General features: G+C 42.2%; 1 protein-coding gene across 2 annotated transcripts in view; it reads left to right on the top strand.

Moving 5' to 3' along the window:
• epas1b (endothelial PAS domain protein 1b) overlaps positions 1 to 20,259 on the top strand; it is a 59,575-nt gene that overhangs the window by 16,723 nt on the left and 22,593 nt on the right. Inside the window, exon 2 of one of the 2 annotated variants that reach the window (XM_055890002.1) lies at positions 16,275 to 16,459. In XM_055890002.1, the coding sequence (XP_055745977.1) occupies positions 16,275 to 16,459 (185 nt within the window). Of the gene's footprint in view, positions 1 to 16,268; positions 16,460 to 20,259 lie in introns of both variants that reach the window. The other variant, XM_055890001.1, reaches the window with a different exon arrangement.

Genomic DNA, 20,259 nt, shown 5'->3' with positions numbered 1-20,259 from the left:
CTTTGACCTACATGTTAATCAAAAACAGGAAAAAGTGGAGGTGTGGCAGCCTCATTATTTTAACGTAGGCTGTCACTCACAGTGGCAATGGGGGCGTTTTTTGATATAGGTTTTGGTTTAAACAGGAGGTTAAGCAAGGCCCCTGAGGTTTTTCTGCAGAGCAAATTCTCCAGTGTTAAATCAACATTTAACACTGGTCCAGTGTCTATACGGCTCCACACTTTTCAGTGTTAAATTAACTCACTGTTTAGTGTTGAGCCTTATTTGCATATTTCTAAGAGTGCCTTGCCTTTTGAATTAATTATAGAGTTACCACCCATGACTGTATTTGTTAATGAAAGAGACCTGGTTGTTGCATTCATCCATTTTTTGTCCTCTTTCCATCACCAAGTGAGCTCCTAAGTGAATATGTTACTACCTAACATATCTAAACTGCAACAACCATTTCAGTAACGAGTGCAATAAGTCCAAGTAACATTTTGGTTTAGTTTAGAAAAATGTAAGTATTTTATATTTGTGATGTCATATTATTCAATGTACATACAAAAACATACACATTGAAACAAACTATTCAAATAAATCCATCGGCAATAGGGCATGCTGGGAAATATGATAATGATGGGCGTGGTTTCGGTTTAACTCGATTATTAACACCAACACAGGGGTTATTTTACACCAGTGAGTGTTAATGTAACATTTATAGAGTTACTTTAACACCTGAATCAACACTAGAAATGTTACACTGAAAAATCAACACTGACCAATTTGCTATGTGGACTTTCTAAGAAAAACCTAAAGTACACTGCTCAAAAAAATAAAGGGAACACTTAAACAACACAATGTAACTCCAAGTCAATCACACTTCTGTGAAATCAAACTGTCCACTTAGGAAGCAAAACTGATTGACAATAAATTTCACATGCTGTTGTGCAAATGGCATAGACAACAGGTGGAAATTATAGGCAATTAGCAAGACACCCCCAATAAAGGAGTGGTTCTGCAGGTGGTGACCACAGACCACTTCTCAGTTCCTATGCTTCCTTGCTGATGTTTTGGTCACTTTTGAATGCTGGCGGTGCTTTCACTCTAGTGGTAGCATGAGACGGAGTCTACAACCCACACAAGTGTCTCAGGTAGTGCAGCTCATCCAGGATGGCACATCAATGCGAGCTGTGGCAAGAAGGTTTGCTGTGTCTGTCAGCGTAGTGTCCAGAGCATGGAGGCACTACCAGGAGACAGGCCAGTACATCAGGAGACGTGGAGGAGGCCGTAGGAGGGCAACAACCCAGCAGCAGGACCGCTACCTCCGCCTTTGTGCAAGGAGAAGCAGGAGGAGCACTGCCAGAGCCCTGCAAAATGACATCCAGCAGGCCACAAATGTGCATGTGTCTGCTCAAACGGTCAGAAACAGACTCCATGAGAGTGGTATGAGGGCCCGACGTCCACAGGTAGGGGTTGTGCTTACAGCCCAACACCGTGCAGGACGTTTGGCATTTGCCAGAGAACACCAAGATTGGCAAATTCGCCACTGGCGCCCTGTGCTCTTCACAGATGAAAGCAGGTTCACACTGAGCACGTGACAGAGTCTGGAGACGCCGTGGAGAACGTTCTGCTGCCTGCAACATCCTCCAGCATGACCGGTTTGGCGGTGGGTCAGTCATGGTGTGGGGTGGCATTTCTTTGTGGGGCCGCACAGCCCTCCATGTGCTCGCCAGAGGTAGCCTGACTGCCATTAGGTACCGGGATGAGATCCTCAGACCCCTTGTGAGACCATATGCTGGTGCGGTTGGCCCTGGGTTCCTCCTAATGCAAGACAATGCTAGACCTCATGTGGCTGGAGTGTGTCAGCAGTTCCTGCAAGAGGAAGGCATTGATGCTATGGACTGGCCCGCCCGTTCCCCAGACCTGAATCCAATTGAGCACATCTGGGACATCATATCTCGCTCCATCCACCAACGCCACATTGCACCACAGACTGTCCAGGAGTTGGAGGATGCTTTAGTCCAGGTCTGGGAGGAGATCCCTCAGGAGACCAATTCATAGGAGCATGTCAAATCTGGTGTGAAGTGCAAGCTAAGAGTCTATATTTTTTATAAATTAAGGCATACACTATATCAATTATTCAATTATTCTGTCATCTGGTGGTCAAAGCAAGTGCGAAACCTCTCTCTATTTCTAGTTATTGTCACCTCTCCCTGCTCTTTCTGACACCAACACATGAGCCCCCTTCTATTTACATTAACTGTTACCAGCATCCTCACCCATTGAGGACTGACCCACAGAGGACATTCATGGATGTTGAAAAGTAGTTTAAATTTGGTTTTTATATTTTAATTTATTTCAACTTCCACAGATGTTGAATTTTTGGTCACGTCTGGAACAGCCTTGATTTGGCCCAAACATAGAAGTCCATGATTGGTTCAGATTTGGTCCAATCCAGACCAGACCAAATCTGAACCAATCATAGACGTCTATGTTTCACAAGTTTGGAGAGCACAGCACAGTACAGTAGAGCACAGTAGAGTACTGTGCTTTAGAGTAACATAGAGTAGAGTTCAATACAGAGCACAGCTGAGTTGAATACACTATAATGTACTGCATTGTACTGTACTGTACTGAACTATACTCTACTCTACAGTACTGTACAGAACTATACTGTACTGAACTCTACTGTACTGTACTGAGCTCTACTGTGCTGTACTGTATTGTACTCGACTGAGCTCTACTGTGCTGTACTTTGATATCCAAATTTGTGAAACATAGACGTCTACAATAGGTTCAGATTTGGTCCAGTCGGACCAACCAAATTTGGTCTTGTTTGGGGGTTAAAATAATAGCTAGTGTGTAGAATAATACTCAAATATGCAAAGGTGGATATTGCATATGTCTAACTTTGTCTATGTATTTAGGATACATTACCATAAAGAGAATGACATTCATATCCATAATTATGATTTTCTGTGAAGTACAGTTAAAAACTCAGAGATAGTTTACCAAAATTCTGTTACCAAACTTTGCATCCTTAAGTGTGTTTTTGTAAAATGTTCTGTGTAAATTGGTCAAATAAATCCTTGTGCACAAAGTTGACTGGTTTGTTAAACTTTGAAAGCTATGGTTTTTGTTTGGCATACATTTTAAAGTGAAAAATCAGAGTCTCCGGCTATTCCCTTACAGTGGAATTGCCCATAATTCAAAAAGGTTGATGGAAAAGAAAGAACTCCCGAAGAATATGAGGGAAAATGGATATTGATACTCCCAAGTGTATTTGTTGCCTTGACGTTTACCAACAGAATGTGTGAACCAGACTGGTCCTCATTAGGTAACACGCCTACTGGATGAGGATTACTCTGGTACTAGGAAATCTCATGACTCTGGAGCAACAGTGCACTGAGTTCAACATGCCTCACGAAAATGCATCAACCCATACAAAAATGTCCATTAATTATATTCCACATAATAATGAACATTTCCTCTTGCTGTATGATTATTTTTCTGCTGTAGCAAACTGGCTCAAATTAAGATTCTACATACTATATCACACCCTTGTATCACATTAAACTCTTACAAAGTTCTACACTCTGCTCTTCATAGCTCTTCAATCATAGCTACATCTCAAAATGTCAGACTTGTTCTGCCTTTTTGAATCCTCCTTAACAATGTGCCTGGGGCCTTGTGACTTGCCACAGCTAGGAGTTTAAGTACCATCAGCGTTAATGTCAGGTGATGTAGAGAACAGTAGAGAATGTCAGGTATGCATTTTCTGCCAAGGGGCCCTGAATTTATCAGAATGCATGCTGGGTCGTTCCATGTCATTTCAGCAAGCCATAACACCCACCATCTCAGATTGTTCTGAAACCATTTTTGTAGTTAGAAATAAATAAGATTATCATTCCTGCAACATTATTTTGTTAAAAGCTAATTAATTGCCCCAAAGATTCTAACCCCTAGATGGTGCTTTTCCCTTCAATGTTAAAAGGATAGTTCAACCAAATCCAAATTTACATATTTGTTTCCTTACCCTGTAAGCAGTTTATGGATAAGGTATGAGAGCACCCCATACTTTGGTGTTGTTTACCTGGTCACTTTTTGAAATGCTAACTTTGTTTAATTTGTGGCACAAATCCAATGCAAGTCAATGGTACCTACAGTGCATTCGAAAAGTATTCAGACCCCTTTATTTAAAAAAAAAAAAGTTATTCTAAAATGTATTAAATTGGCCTCCCGGGTGGCGCAGTGGTCTAGGGCACTGCATCGCAGCGCTAGCGGTGCCACACTAGCTGTGCCACTGGCTTCCGGGTTGGATGCGCGCTGTGTTAAGAAGCAGTGCAGCTTGGTTGGGTTGTGTTTCGGAGGACGCATGGCTTTCGACCTTCGTCTCTCCCGAGCCCGTATGGGAGTCGTAGCGATGAGACAAGATAGTAATTACTAACAATTGGATACCACAAAATTGGGGAGAAAAAGTGGGTACAAATAAATAATAACAATAATAAATAAAAATAAATAAAAATGTATTAAATTATTTCCCCTCCTCATCAATCTACACACCCCATAATGACAAAGCAAAAACTGTTTTAATTTTTTTTTTTGCAAATGTATTAAAAACAACAACAACTGAAATATGAAATTTACATATGTATTCAGACCCTTTACTCAGTACTTTGTTGAAGCACCTTTGGCAGTGATCATAGCCTCGCGTCTTCTTGGGTATGACGCTACAAGCTTGGCACACCTGTATTTGGGGAGTTTCTCCCATTCTTCTCTGCAGATCCTCTCAAGCTCTGTCACCTCCCTGACCAAGGCATTTCTCCCCTATTGCTCAGTTTGACCAGGTGTCCAGCTCTAGGAAGAGTTTTGGTGGTTCCAAACTTCTTCAATTTAAGAATGATGGAGGCCACTGTGTTCTTGGTACCCTTCTCCAGATCTGTGCCTCGACACAATCCTGTCTTGGAGCTCTACGGACAATTCTTTTGACCTCTTGGCTTGGTTTTTCTTCTGGCATGCACTGTCACCTTCGGAACCTTATATACAGTTGAAGTCAGAAGTTTACAAACACTTCGGTTGGAGTCATTAAAACTCATTTTTCAACCCCTCCACAAATGTCATGTTAACAAACTATAGTTTTGGCAAGTCGATTAAGACATCTACTTTGTGCATGACACAAGTAATTTTTCCAACAATTGTTTACAGACAGATTATTTCACTTATAATTCACTGTATCACAACTCCAGTGGGTCAGAAGTTTACATACACTAAGTTGACTGTGCCTTTAAACAGCTTGGAAAATTCCAGAAAATTATGTCAAGTCTTTAGAAGCATCTGATAGGCTAATTGACATCATTTGACTCAATTGGAGGTGGATGTGGATGTATTTCAAGGCCTACCTTCAAACTCAGTGCCTCTTTGCTTGACATCATGGGAAAATCAAAAGAAATCAGCCAAGACCTCAGAAAGAAAATTGTACACCTCCACAAGTCTGGTTCATCCTTGGGAGCAATTTCCAAACGGCTGAAGGTACCACATTCACCTGTACAAACAATAGTACGCAAGTATAAACACCATGGGACCACACAGCCACCACACAGCTAGAGATGAAGAAGGGAAATCAGTCCCAGAACAACAGCAAAGGACTATATATTTTTTTATTTAACTAAGGAAGTCAGTTAAGAACAAAATCTTATTTTCAATGAAGGCCTAGGAACAGGAACTTGTTCAGGGGCAGAATGACAGATTTGTACCTTGTCAGCTTGAGGATTTGAACTTGCAATCTTTCGGTTACTAGTCCAACGCTCTAACCACTAGGCTACCCTGCCGTGAAGATGCTGGAGGAAACAGGTATAAAGTATCTATATCCACAGTGAAACGAGTCCTTTATCGACATAACCTGAAAGGCCGCTCAGCAAGGAAGAAGCCACTGCTCCAAAACCGACATTAAAAACGCCAGACTACGGTTTGCAACTGCACATGGGGACAAAGATCATACTTTTTGGAGAAATGTCCTCTGGTCTGAGGAAACACGAATGGAACTGTTTGGCCATTATGACCATCGTTGTGTTTGGGGAAAAAAGGGGGACGCTTGCAAGCCAAAGAACACCATCCCAACCATGAAGCACGGGGGTGACAGCATCATGTTGTAGGGGTGCTCTGCTGTAGGATGGACTGGTGCACTTCATAAAATAGATGGCAAGGGAAATTATGTGGATATATTAAAGCAACATCTCAAGACATCAGTCAGGAAATTAAAGCTTGGTTGCTAATGGGTCTTCCAAACGGACAATGACCCCAAGCATACTTCCAAAGTTGTGGCAAAATGGTTTATGTACAACAAAGTCAAGGTATTGGAGTGGCCACTACAAAGCCCTGACTTCAATCCCATAGAACATTTGTGGGCAGAACTGAAAAAGCGTGTGCGAGCAAGGAGGCCTACAAACCTGATTCAGTTACACCAGCTCTGTCAGGAGCAATGGGCCAAAATTCACCCAACTTATTGTGGGAATCTTGTGGAAGGCTACCCAAAATGTTGGACCCAAGTTAAACAATTTAAAGGCAATGCTACCAAATACTAATTGAGTGTATGTAAACTTCTGACCCACTGGGAATGTGATGAAAGAAATAAAAGCTGAAATAAATCATTCTATCTACTATTATTCTGACATTTCACATTCTTAAAATAAAGTGGTGATCCTAACTGACTTAAGACAGGGAATTTTTACAAGGATTAAATGTCAGGAATTGTGAAAAACTGAGTTTAAATGTACTTGGCTAAGGTGTATGTAAACTTCCAACTGTAGACAGGTGTGTGCCTTTCCAAATCATGTCCAATCCATTGAATTTACAACAGGTGGACTCCAATCAAGTTGTAGAAAGATCTCAAGGATGATCAATATAAACAGGATGCACCTGAGCTCAATTTAGAGTCTCATAGCAAAGGGTCTGAATACTTATGTAAATTAGATATTTTATTGTTATTTTGTAATAAATTTGCAAACATTTCTAAAAACCTGTTTTCGCTTTGTCATTATTGGGTATTGTGTGTAGATTGATTAAATTAATTGTTTTCCTGATCAATTTTAGAATAAGTCTGGTGGGATTGGCATTTGGTGGGGGGTGGGGGTTCGTGGGTGGTTTTTGACCATCTCTTTGGATTCCTCATGTCTCCCAGTCTCCCAGACATGAGTTTTGCCCAAATCGGATGTTAGGTACTATATTTATTGGATATTATATGAATCCTATATATTAAAATAGCCAATTTGGGTGCAATAAGTAGCTCAATTTCTTAGAGTTCAAATTATATTTCAACAAAATAATATTCCAGGAATGCTAATCTTATCTGTTTCTAACTACAGAAAGGATTTCAGAAAATCTGAGAGTGTGTCAATCCTTTTCTTGTGATTTTTTAGGTGGAACGACGCTAATGCTTTCTCCTCTACTGGCTCAGTACCCCCTGTCCTCGTCTCACATTGAAAAGCTAAAGGGACAGTTCTTGGTCCCATGTCTATACAGTCTATAGAAGGGTCACGCCATCGTTCTGTTTTTACCAGCTTCCTATAATTAATGCGCAGGTTTACGACACAGACACACGCTAGCAGCTACAGTGAATAGAGAAACAATGGCTGACTAGATGGGCTGTACGGAGATCCACAAGTTCTGAACTGCATATATATTCATACTGACTCACATTACAGGAATGTGTTGGAATGGAGAAAGTGTAGCGGCCCTGCATCTCTCAGCCAGGTGCTAAATCAGGTCAAATGCGTAAGCTAGCGGTGAATATGTGTAAATGAAACAGACAATATCAAAGGCACTCTGTCATTGTAGTGTTACATCATGATCTGGCAGAGCTTAAAAGCCCACTGTTTTCCTACAGATGTAGGATCTTAATTTGAGCCAGTTTGCAACAGCAGGAAAATAATCCTGCAGCACCAGGAAATGTGAGTTATTATGTGTATTATAATTAAAGGAATTTTTTTTGTAGGATTTGATAGATTTTTTTGGGGGGGGGGGGGAATCCAGTCTGACAATTTAAAGTGTAGATTACAAACTTTAAAAGCATTTTTAAACCTTGAACAAACTACAAGTTTGCATTTCCTGCTGTGCAGGACAATTCCTACAACAGGATGGTCAAATTAAGATACGGTATATGTATACGTGTTTTCCTGTACAGACTTCTCACAATCTTGTTGAACAGTCATGTGTCTTTGTAAGCCTGTTAAAAAGAAATAGAAGGTCCGGAAAATCATCAAAGACCATAACCACCCAAACCATAGACTATTGTCTCTGCTGCCGCACGGCAAGTTTTACCGGTGCATCAAGTCTGACAGCTTCTATCCCCAAGCAATAAACCTATAAATAGCTAACAAAATAGCTACACGGACTGAGTTTACCTTGTATCTCTATTGAACATTTAGTTCAGTTTGTTCACTTTCTCTATGCACACTCACAGGGCCCTACACACTCACACACACTGTCACTCCAACACACACACACAAACACTCACTCCATAATTTGCTCACTCACATATAATATGCACATACATTAATACTGACTCCACATGCACACACCCACTCACATACAAGCTGCTGCTACTCTATCTTATATTCTGTTGCCTAGTCACCTTACCCCTAAACATATCTACCTCTATCACTCCAGTATCCCTGCACACTTAAATATAGTATTGGAACCGGCTTTTAAAATATTTCCTGTATATAGTATGCTTACTTACTTTATTGTGTATTTCATAATTCTTATTCTTATTTCTTGTGTGTTTTTTTCCTAGTAATACATTGTTATTGATTATTGCGTTGTTGGGTTTTGAGCTTGCAAGAAAGGCATTTCACTGTACTTGTGCATGTGGGACTCAGTGGCGCAGTGGTCTAAGGCACTGCATTGCAGTGCTAGAGGCGTTACTACAGACATCTGTTCAATCCTGGGCTGTATCATGATCAGGAGTACCATAGGATAGCGTGCCATTGGCCCAGTGTCGTCCGGGTAAGAGGAGGGTTTGGCTGTGGAAGGCCATTATTGTAAATAAGAATTTGTTGTTAACTGTCTTGCCTGATTACATTTTTTTTTAAATGTGACATTAAAACTTGAAACTTGTTAAGCAAGATAAGGTAGGTTTCTCATGAAACGTCAAGTGATACTGAGAGCAGTTAAAATAAGATTAAATCCCTCTAACACTTTCTCCCCCAAAGAAAACTGTATCCATTTAATGATCATGACATTTAATATGGTCTGTGCACTGAACATTCTGAAATGGACAAGTGTATCAACACATTTGAATTGAATGATGAAATTGTTTGTGTAGACATCAAGGTACAAGGGGTGCTAGTTTAGTCCTAGAAAGAGATATTTTGTGTGTGCGCCTGCATGCGTGTGGCCCTGGTCAAGGACAGGGGTCTTGATCCAGGAGGATTCCAGCCAGTACAGGACTGGGATGGCAGCAGAGGCACACAGATTATTTTAGGGATGTTCGCCGCCCTTTCAAGATGTCACAAGGTATTCTGTGACGCTGTTGTTGGTCGCAGCGAGAACACCTGACTGCAGCTGGACTGCTGAGTCAAAAGCCTGACGTTTGTTTGTTTGTTTGTTGGTGTGTGTGTGTGTGTGTCATGTGCAAGGATTGAGAGTTTGCATTTAAATGTGCATTCAAAGTGGGATCTGTCAGTCTATTTGTTTCACAATGTTTTACTTGGATGTTAGTTAGTGTAAGGTCATAAGACTAGATTGATTGACTGCTGTGTTATGTGTGTATTGTGACCACAGGAGGTTGGTGGTACCTTAATTGGGGAGAACGGGCTTGTGGTAATGGCTGGAGCAGAATAAATGGAATGGTATTAGCTAGTTCTAGTGTGTAGCTTTACTCAGTACTTTTTTGAAGCACCTTTGGCAGCGATTACAGCCTCAAGACTTCTTGGGTATGATGCTACAAGTTTGGCACACCTGTATTTGGGGAGTTTCCCCCATTCTTCTCTGCAGATCCTCTCAAGCTATGTCAGGTTGGATGGGGAGCATCGCTGCACAGCTATTTTCAGGTCGTTGTCCTTTTGGAAGAGGAACCTTTGCCCCAGTCTGCGGTCCTGAGTGCTCTGGAGCAGGTTTTCAACGAAGATCTCTCTGTACTTTGCTCCGTTCCTCTTTCCCTTGATCCTTACTAGTCTCCCAGTCCCTGCCACTGAAAAACATCCACACAGCATGATGCTGCCACCACCATGCTTCACCGTAAGGATGGTACCTGGTTTCCTCCAGACGTGATGCTTGGCATTCAGGCCAACCAGTTCAATCTTGGTTTCATCAGACCAGAAAATCTTGTTTCTCATGGTCGGAGAGTCCTTTAGGTGCCTTTTGGCAAACTTCAAGCAGGCTGTCATGTGCCTTTTACTGAAGAGTGGCTTCCGTCTGGCCGCTCTACCATAAAGGCCTTATTGGTGGAGTACTGCAGAGATAGTTGTCCTTCTGGGAGGTTCTCTCATCTCCACAGACGACCTCTGGAGCTCTGTCAGAGTGACCATCGAGTTCTTGGTCACCTCCCTGACAAGGCCCTTCTCCCCCTATTGCTCAGTGTCGCCCGGCAGTCAGCTTTAGGAAGAGTCTTGGTGGTTCCAAACTTCTTCCATTTAAGAATGATAGTTCTTGAGGACCTTCAATGATGCTTCCCCAGATCTGTGCCTCGACACAATCCTGTCTCGGAGCTCTATGGACAATTCCTTCGACCTCATGGCTTGGTTTTTGCTCTGACATGCACTGTCAACTGTGGGACCTTATATAGACAGGTGTGTGCTTTTCCAAATCATGTCCAATCAATTGAATTTACCACAGGTGGACTCCAATCAAGTTGTAGAAACATCTCAAGGATGGTAAATGAAAACAGGATGCACTTGAGCTCAATTTCGAGTCTCATTGCAAAGTGCCTGAATACTTTGGTAAATAAGGTATTTCTGTTTTAGATTTTTAATACATTAGCAAACATTTATAATAACCTGTTTTCGCTTTGTCATTATGGGATCCGAATACTTTCCGAATGCACTGTATATCAGCTACGCTATGCCCATTTAGTGCTACACTTGAATTGTGTTTACATGCTGGCAAATCTAAGATGTTTCCACTAGCCTGTTCTGACCTTGAATGTAAAAAGAAAACATTAGGTTTTTCCAATGCTTCTCAAGGAGATGAGAGAGATGTGTGGTTCAGTGATAGGGGTCTGTGTTGACATGGTACCTCAAAAGAAATACATTTTAAGGCCCTGTAATCTCTGCCTAGTCCCCGGGCTTCTGATCTGTTTTGTAGATAACTTTGATATACAGATGGATTTCAGGAGACAAAGAATGAGGAAACCTCAGTAAGCGGTTTCCATGTTTCAACCTGAACAGGCTTGTTGAATCTCTCTCTTCATCTACATGTTTTCTTCTTCTGTTAATGCTGAAATTCTGTCATTCTCTCTTTCTCTCTCATCTTTTCTCTTTGTGCAAAAATTCTCTCTATCGTTCCCTCTGTTCTTTCTCATTCTCTCTTGTCCACAACAGCCACCTCTAGCAGCATGGCAGCTTCGTAGTAGATGACCTCTAGGCTATGTGGCCAGATCGTTGAATCCTGATGATCACTCTGTCAAAACGCTCCCTTTTTCTTTTTGACCAAATAACCATTAAACAAGCCTTCAGAGTGGCTGTGCCTCACTTTTGACAGTAGTTAATTATGCCACTTGACAGCTAGAATGAAACACAAGCCTGTTGAAGACCTGATAGACCCTTGGGGATTGTAAGTAATGGCCAGTTGGCTCACCCCTGGATGTCAGGGTTGAAGCCGGGCTCACTGTGAACTGGGTTGACGTATTGACCAACTTGGGGTCAACCTGTAGACTTCATGAGCTGTTGGATATGTAGCTGGATTAAAGGGTCGTCTGATGATTGATGTTTAGACTGTTTGAACTCTTCGGCGGATGGATCTGTATTGGCTACTGTCTCCTGTGAGAGGGGTCGCTGAGTACACTGGGAGGCTCAGTGCCCAAACAGTGCTGGGACTCCATTGTTTCATATCCTGGATCTTCCACTGGGACTGAGCAGTACAATAGGGCAGACTATCAAACAGTGGCACCACTAGCGGCGCACGCGCACACACTCACACACACGCAGATACTAGCCAGACAGTGAGGAGTGGCTAAATCACATGACCAGGGTTAATGAGGTCAGACCTCTGGGATAGTTTAACGTGACAAGGGTCAGTGTAAAAACACCTCGATAAGATATTGACCCACAGTAGCTCTTCACAACCACAGGAGGTTGGCGGCACCTTAATTGGGGAAGACAGGCGGCTGGAATGGTATCAAGCACACGGTTTCTATGTGTTTGATGCAATTCCATTAGCTTCATTCCAACCATTGTTATGAACCGTCCTTCCCTCAGCAGCCTCCACTGAACTACACATCTCCATTGCCTCCAGTTAAATGCCCCGGATTATGTATTATTGTCCACAAGAGGTCAGAGTGCATGGCCATGGCAAGATTCCTAACTGATCACTCTTGCTCCCAACCATAGATAAGACAAGGATGACTTTGCAAAAATCAATTCCTTGTCTGTTTGAGGGCTAAAATGACAGATAGTAGGACATGGTGTGTAGCAAGATGAAGCAAGATAACAGTATGCTATTGCAGAATCCCTCCAGAGCCTGAGGGAAGTCTGCTCCTCCATCTTCCTTTGGCCGATGGGATACAACACAGGAAAGGAAAATGTCTCCCGTTTTTAGAACATGGCCTCTGTTACACCGCTCCGTCCAAGGCGGTCTCTGTGGAAACCAGCTTAATGTCGATTTATTCTCTGGTACAAATAGAACAAGAGAGGGAGGAAGGAGGCGGTGGGGTGTTGTTTCTGTTAATGTTGGCAAATATGGGACCCTATTGTGGGGAACGACTTGAACGTCTGAGCTTCTTACCCTGGCGCAGACCCAAAGCACCAACTCCTCAGAACACCACAGTCCGGTGTTTATCCAAAACTGAGGGAGGAAACAGAACAGGGTCTGGACAACAACAAATTGGTGCCACCACTCTCAGTCCAAGTCCACCTCAGATCAGTCTTGCCACTTATCGAGTGAGTTCCTGACAAGTCCCGTCAGATATAATATTTTGGGAACCTTTGCCAAGACCCAAATAAATCTCTCAGTGAAAACGAAATATATAATACACTGAGTGAACTGATTTGAAGCAAAGAAAACTTGATATCAAAGTAAAGGATTCTGTTGCTTTGTTTAGTTTTCAACTAGTTTGCTATTTTATTCATTGCTTGTCTTGGCAGTTTATTCGTACTCTTATCTTGCGGCTTTTAAGAGTCACAAAAAGTCAAACCCCTGAACATACACCATCTTTTACTGTGTGTGGCATGTGACTACAGTAGCTGTGGTGTGCCAGGGCTCAGGGCACACAGAGTTCACCCTCCTTGTGCCACGTGCCATGCCCCAGTAAAACCGCCAGCAAACCGCATCCCTGGGCAGACAACACACCAAGGAAACAAAACTCATTACACACTATTACCATCACTTACAAGTCTTTTACACTTTCTTCAACCTGCCGTTCTTTCACCCTATCTTGTATAACCACCCCATTTTACCTCAACCTTTTGTGGTTTAGTGTAATTGTAGCTTTTTTGGCAGCCTCTCCTCTCCCTTTGTCAGACTCAACCCTTTTTTCTTGTTTAACCTTTTACTGCAGCGGGCTAAATCAGGGTCACACAGAACCTTTTACTGCAGTGGACTAAATCAGGGTCACACAGAACCTTTTACTGCAGTGGGCTAAATCAGGGTCACACAGAACCTTTTACTGCAGTGGGCTAAATCAGGGTCACACAGAACCTTTTACTGCAGCGGGCTAAATCAGGGTCACACAGAACCTTTTACTGCAGAGGGCTAAATCAGGGTCACACAGAACCTTTTACTGCAGTGGGCTAAATCAGGGTCACACAGAACCTTTTACTGCAGAGGGCTAAATCAGGGTCACACAGAACCTTTTACTGCAGAGGGCTAAATCAGGGTCACACAGAACCTTTTACTGCAGTGGGCTAAATCAGGGTCACATAGAACATTTTACTGCAGCGGGCTAAATCAGGGTCACACAGAACCTTTTACTGCAGTGGGCTAAATCAGGGTCACACAGAACCTTTTACTGCAGTGGGCTAAATCAGGGTCACACAGAACATTTTACTGCAGCGGGCTAAATCAGGGTCACACAGAACCTTTTACTGCAGTGGGCTAAATCAGGGTCACACAGAGTGTATATTGGTCGTCTTAAACAAATCTACTTTGAAACTAAAGTATACACCTCACATACATAGAGTTGAAATGTATTACATTGAGTTTGAATTCCAATATTACACTTTATATACATCACAGAAGAGTGATATATAACAAAACTGTTTGACACAGAAACACCATATTATTTTTGATTTGCTTTAATACACTCTACTATTGTAATATGTGGTTCTGACATAGTTTTGGATTCATTGTGAATTCAGAAGAGATCAGATGTCAGGGGTTAGAGTTTATAGCAATTTATAAAAATGGAGGAAATACATTCCAGTACTATTATATCAGTAATTATTTTCTTGGGACTGGGCCTGTGTTGTGCTCACTGGAATGGGGATATATTAACTCTGTATGTTTGTGTTTGCTACATCCATAGCCGCGTCTATGAATTTGAGAGTGGTTCCATTTCTCCAGCCCCATCCCTAAGCTGTTTTTGTGTTGGAATTTGTGGATGTAGGCAAAGCCTATAGCACAAAAAATGTTTTGTCTGTGTCTCTCGGTTTTTGCAAATCTGTATGTCTTTGTGTGGGTCTACCACAGGACTCCCGTCGCACTCTTAGTTTTCTGTGCACTCTCACTACCCACCCCCGCTCTGAGAGTGGGACTCCGTCTAAGCTCTATTTAGGTGTAAGACACCACTAATCCTATCATATGATTGAATGCTAAAGAACCTGTCTGTGCTCTCTGCTCCGCTTCCCCAAAACCTCTCAGAAATATTTCAACCCCACCTGTCTGAGTGTGTGTGAAGAGAGTTATGTCTTGTTGGGATGTTGGAAGATCTTTTATTCAGAGCCCTTTGTGTGTGGTTATGGTTATCACAATGGCTTTAATAATCTGTTGTCGCGATAAGTAAAAAAGTGTGTGTGTGTGTGTACGTGTGTGTTTGAGAAGCTAAGAAGCTTGTGGTGACAAGGCTTGGGTACTGACCTGCTTTCGGAGACAGAGGACGTGGGTTCAGTGATTGGGTGCGTCTTTAGCAAGCTTTTTTACTCTCCATCTCTCTCTCTCTCTCTCTCTCTCTCTCTCTCTCTCTGTGTCTCTCTGTCTCTCTCTCTCTCTGTCTCTCTCTCTCTCTGTGTGTCTCTCTATCTCTCTCTGTGTCTCTCTGTTTCTCTCTCTCTCTCTCTCTCTCTCTCTCTCTATCTCTGTCTCTCTCTCTGTCTCACAGCATTGTGAGTAACAGTTAAGTATCAATATTACCAATGATCGCATCTGCAGTCTGTTACCATTGTTACCAAGTCCCCAAACTCACTTATCCAAATAGGTTATTTTACTGTTTTACTTTTATTTACTGTTCTTTAAAAAATGTACTCTCACTTGGATTTTGTGGGTTACTGTGTGTAAATAATTGTATGTGTTTTCATTGTAGGCTGTAAGGCAACAAAAGGTGAACATTTTGAAAAGGGGTGGTGACTTTCTATACCCACTGTATCTATCTAGACCTCTATGGTGAGAACCACCAGAGATTGTGTACAGAACTGAGGGACAGGATTGACAACAGACGACTAGAGGGCTATATTAAGACATGGAAAAGTTGCATGCTTAATTATTCTCTGCGTGGTTCTATTTATCTTTCAAAGAAGTTGAGCCACGAACTCTCTTGAGATTTGGGTCTCTTTTGTTGCTGAGCACAATGAGTATATCCTATACGTGTTTGCCAGTTTGTGTCCTCTCACCGTATACAATGCAGGGGATTGGTGCTGGTCCTGAGAGAAAGAACACAAAGAAACAATACATTATTTAAGAGTTGGGTTCAAGTTTGAGGTCAATTCCATTTAAATTCCAGTCAATTCAGGAAGTACACTGAAATTCAAATTCAAATCCACTTCAATGATTTTCAATGAGGAACATTTGGAATTGGAATTTGGTTTACCTTCTGAATTGACTAGAATTTAAATGGAAATTGAGTGGAACATTCTACCAGTAGCCTATAGATCATTTGACCCTTGACATCCCCACCTGACCTGACTTCTCTTCCTGTCAAGGAGCAGTTCGGAGCGGCGGAAGGAGAAGTCTCGTGACGCGGCACGCTGTCGTCGAAGTAAGGAGACAGAGGGGTTTTACGAGCTGGCCCATCAGCTGCCCCTCCCACACAGCGTCAGCTCCCACTTGGACAAAGCCTCCATCATGAGACTGGCCATCAGCTTCCTGCGCACCCGCAAGGTCGTCGGCCCAGGTCAACGCTATATCATGCACACATACACACACAAACACACACACGTACAAAGACACACATACACACTTAGTCAGACACACACACACACACACACACACACACACACACACACACACACACACACACACACACACACACACACACACACACACACACACACACACACACACACACACACACACATGCCTTCATTACTCTTCTCCTGATAAAGCTTATACTTATTACTAAATACATATGTTTTATAAAGATATACTTATGTCACCTGTCTGTCAAGACTATCAAATCCATAATCCCTGGTGTGTGTGTTGTTATCTAGTCATAGCAAGATAATTATTGCTGCACTTGGTTACTATAAGGACATCAATGTCCCAGTAGGTCACTGATATATGGGATGAAGATTATGAATCACTGATCTGCCTCCTCCTCTACTATAATTGTGACAGTGAAGTAAACAAAGGAAACAGCACTGGGACAGACGATGTAAAACCTTGGTGAGAGGGGACAGACATGGAGGAAAGAAGAATCTGGGAAGCATGTCTCTGGAAGTTTCTTGGATCCAGGGCGGATGTGTGTGCATTGGGAGGGAGGGTGGGGGAGGTCATTACACTTGTCCTCCTTCCCGTGCTTTTATAAAATTAGAATCTCCGGAAGACAGACAAAGGAACCTCTTTATTGTTCTGGCATTCCACAATGTCTGAGTTTTGGAATAAGGAGACATCAGACTTCATCGCATGAAAACACTACTGAAGCAACTCCAGATGCAAAATGTATCTATATTATTTACAATAGTTTCTGGTCCTTTCCATGGCACCCTGGTCATCTCCTGCCTCTCTTTGCCATCTCCCCTGGTCAAGCAGTGCAACTTCACTGCAACAAGTGAAATCTATGTAAGCCTAAATATCTTACAAGACAATTAAGGTAAAATATCTTGAAATAAGATAAACAACTTGAATTAAGACTTTTTTTAAAGGTTAAAATAAGCAACATTATCTGGCAATCGCGTTAGCTAATTTAGCCTGGTAAAAAAAGAAGAAGCATTTTAAGTGAATTATCACTCAACATAAGATATTTAGGCTTGCTTAGATTTAACTTATTTCAGTGTTCTGCCTAGAGGTGGTTCAGTGAGAAGGTGAGGGATATTGAGCAAAGGAGATGGGATGTATAGGTTCAGAATAGGCTGGAGTTTTGCAGTGAGGGACAATAGGGGATGGCGAGGGACAGAATCGCTGCTCTGTAGAGGGGAGATGGTACAGACGATTGTCTTATCTGCACGGCTGTGCTTCTGATTGGAGTGGGATGGAGAATGTGATTGGAAGGCACTCAGAGGAAGGCCCGGCTCTGCCACCGTGAGACTGGCGCTCCTTCTCTCAACTCAGCCATAACACAGACCTGCCTTGGCGCTATGCAACACACACACACACACACACACACACACACACACACACACACACACACACACACACACACACACACACACACACACACACACACACACACACACACACACACACACACACACACACCCTTTTGCCCTCAGAACAGCCTCAATTCGTCAGGGCATGGACTCTACAAGGTGTCGAAAGCGTTCCACAGGGATACTGGCCCATATTGACTTATGTCAAGTTGGCTGGATATCCTTTGGGTATTGGACCATTCTTGATACACATGGGAAACTGTTGAGCGTGAAAAACCCAGCAGCGTTGCAGTTCTTGACATAAAGCGGTGCACCTGGCACATACTATCATACCCCATTCAAAGGCACTCAAATCTTTTGTTTTGCCCATTCACCCTCTGAATGGCACACATACAGGACACAATCCATGTCTCAATTGTCTCAAGGCTTTTAAAATCCTACAACCTGTCTCCACCCCTTCATCTACACTGATTGAAGTGGATTTAACAAGTGACATCACTAAGGGATCATAGCTTTCACCTGGATTCACCTGGTCAGTCTATGTTATGTTTTGTATACTCAGTGTATAAGAGCAGCCCATGTGGTTCTGGGACACTGATACACTGGCCCCTCAGCCACTATGACACTGAATGGATACCACACTGAATGGATATCACACACACACACAGATATCATAAGGTGAATGCACCAATTTGTAAGTCGCTCTGGATAAGAGCGTCTGCTAAATGACTTAAATGTAAATGTAAATGAATGAATGATTGACTGATTGAGTCAATAACAGCTATTCACAGGGATAAAGTTTCAATGAATCTTATGGTTGCTGACAAGCTTGATTTTGATGTGCATTAAACTTTTCCTCTAAAACTACCAGCCTTATTATTCTTACTCAGAATACGAAATATGTTTATTTCCATCTGAGAACAGCATCAGGCCGCGTTTTAAACTATCTTTATTTCCATCTGAGAACAGCATCAGGCCGCGTTTTAAACTATGTTTATTTCCATCTGAGAACAGCATCAGGCCGCGTTTTAAACTATGTTTATTTCCATCTGAGAACAGCATCAGGCAGCGTTTTAAACTATCTTTATTTCCATCTGAGAACAGCACCAGGCCGCGTTTTAAACTATCTTTATTTCCATCTGAGAACAGCATCAGGCCGCATTTTAAACTATCTTTATTTCCATCTGAGAACAGCATCAGGCCGCATTTTAAACTATCTTTATTTCCATCTGAGAACAGTATCAGGCCGCATTTTAAACTATCTTTATTTCCATCTGAGAACAGCATCAGGCCGCGTTTTAAACTATCTTTATTTCCATCTGAGAACAGCACCAGGCCGCATTTTAAACTATCTTTATTTCCATCTGAGAACAGTATCAGGCCGCATTTTAAACTATCTTTATTTCCATCTGAGAACAGTATCAGGCCGCGTTTTAAACTATCTTTATTTCCATCTGAGAACAGCATCAGGCCGCATTTTAAACTATCTTTATTTCCATCTGAGAACAGCACCAGGCCGCGTTTTAAACTATCAATCAATCAATCAAGTTTATTTTATATAGCCCTTCGTACATCAGCTAATATCTCAAAGTGCTGTACAGAGACCCAGCCTAAACCCCCAAACAGCTAGAATGCAGGTGTAGAAGCAACTATGTTGAGATTGTTGCATTTGCACTGAGCTGTAGTGTTGCTGAGATGGGGTAAAATGTAGCATTCAACAGGAAAGTCCTCTGAGTTCAGATCAGTAGGATACAGTACAGACACTACAGGAAATGATGCAAGACATGGCTTCCTGTAACCTGTTTTATAATCTATGCTTTTGTTGAAGCTTTTGTAGTCCTGTAGTAGTTTGATGTTAACATACTGTACCTATTACCTCATTTAACCATGTCTCAGCTCAAATGGCAGTTATTACAATCCCAAACATTCTACTCAAAATTGTAGAGAAGAAAACTACAGATGCAAAAATCAAGTGTTCAGGCTAAAAGGTGGTCCTATAGAGTTGAATCTCCCATCAGCCGAAGACCCATGAGAAAGTCGTTGCTCCCCTGGGGCTACATTCTCTGGGCTGGGCCAAAATCCCAAATCCAGGCCCAGGCCTTCTCGGCCCCCCGTAGGCCTTGAGAACAGCTCTTATCTAAGGGAAGCACACTGGAGGAATCACAGGCTTCCGACCCCCAGCATGGAGCCACATTTTGTTCACTGGGACTCTGTAGTTGCTCTGCTGCCTCCCTTTTGAGCCCATGCCAGATTAACTTTATCTACATTTTCTCACTTGACTTCAAGTAACGTGGTGAAGACTGCAGAGAAGTTTTTGGGGTTGTGTAGCTTTCATTAGATTTAGCTACAACATCTTGGATACTGAGATTCCAATTGGCTCATTCAA

Source organism: Salvelinus fontinalis, chromosome 30, assembly GCF_029448725.1.
Source record: "Salvelinus fontinalis isolate EN_2023a chromosome 30, ASM2944872v1, whole genome shotgun sequence".
Classification (NCBI taxonomy): Eukaryota; Metazoa; Chordata; class Actinopteri; order Salmoniformes; family Salmonidae; genus Salvelinus; species Salvelinus fontinalis.
Note: the sequence above shows the minus strand (reverse complement) of the source record. Positions and strands in the feature narration are given on the sequence as shown.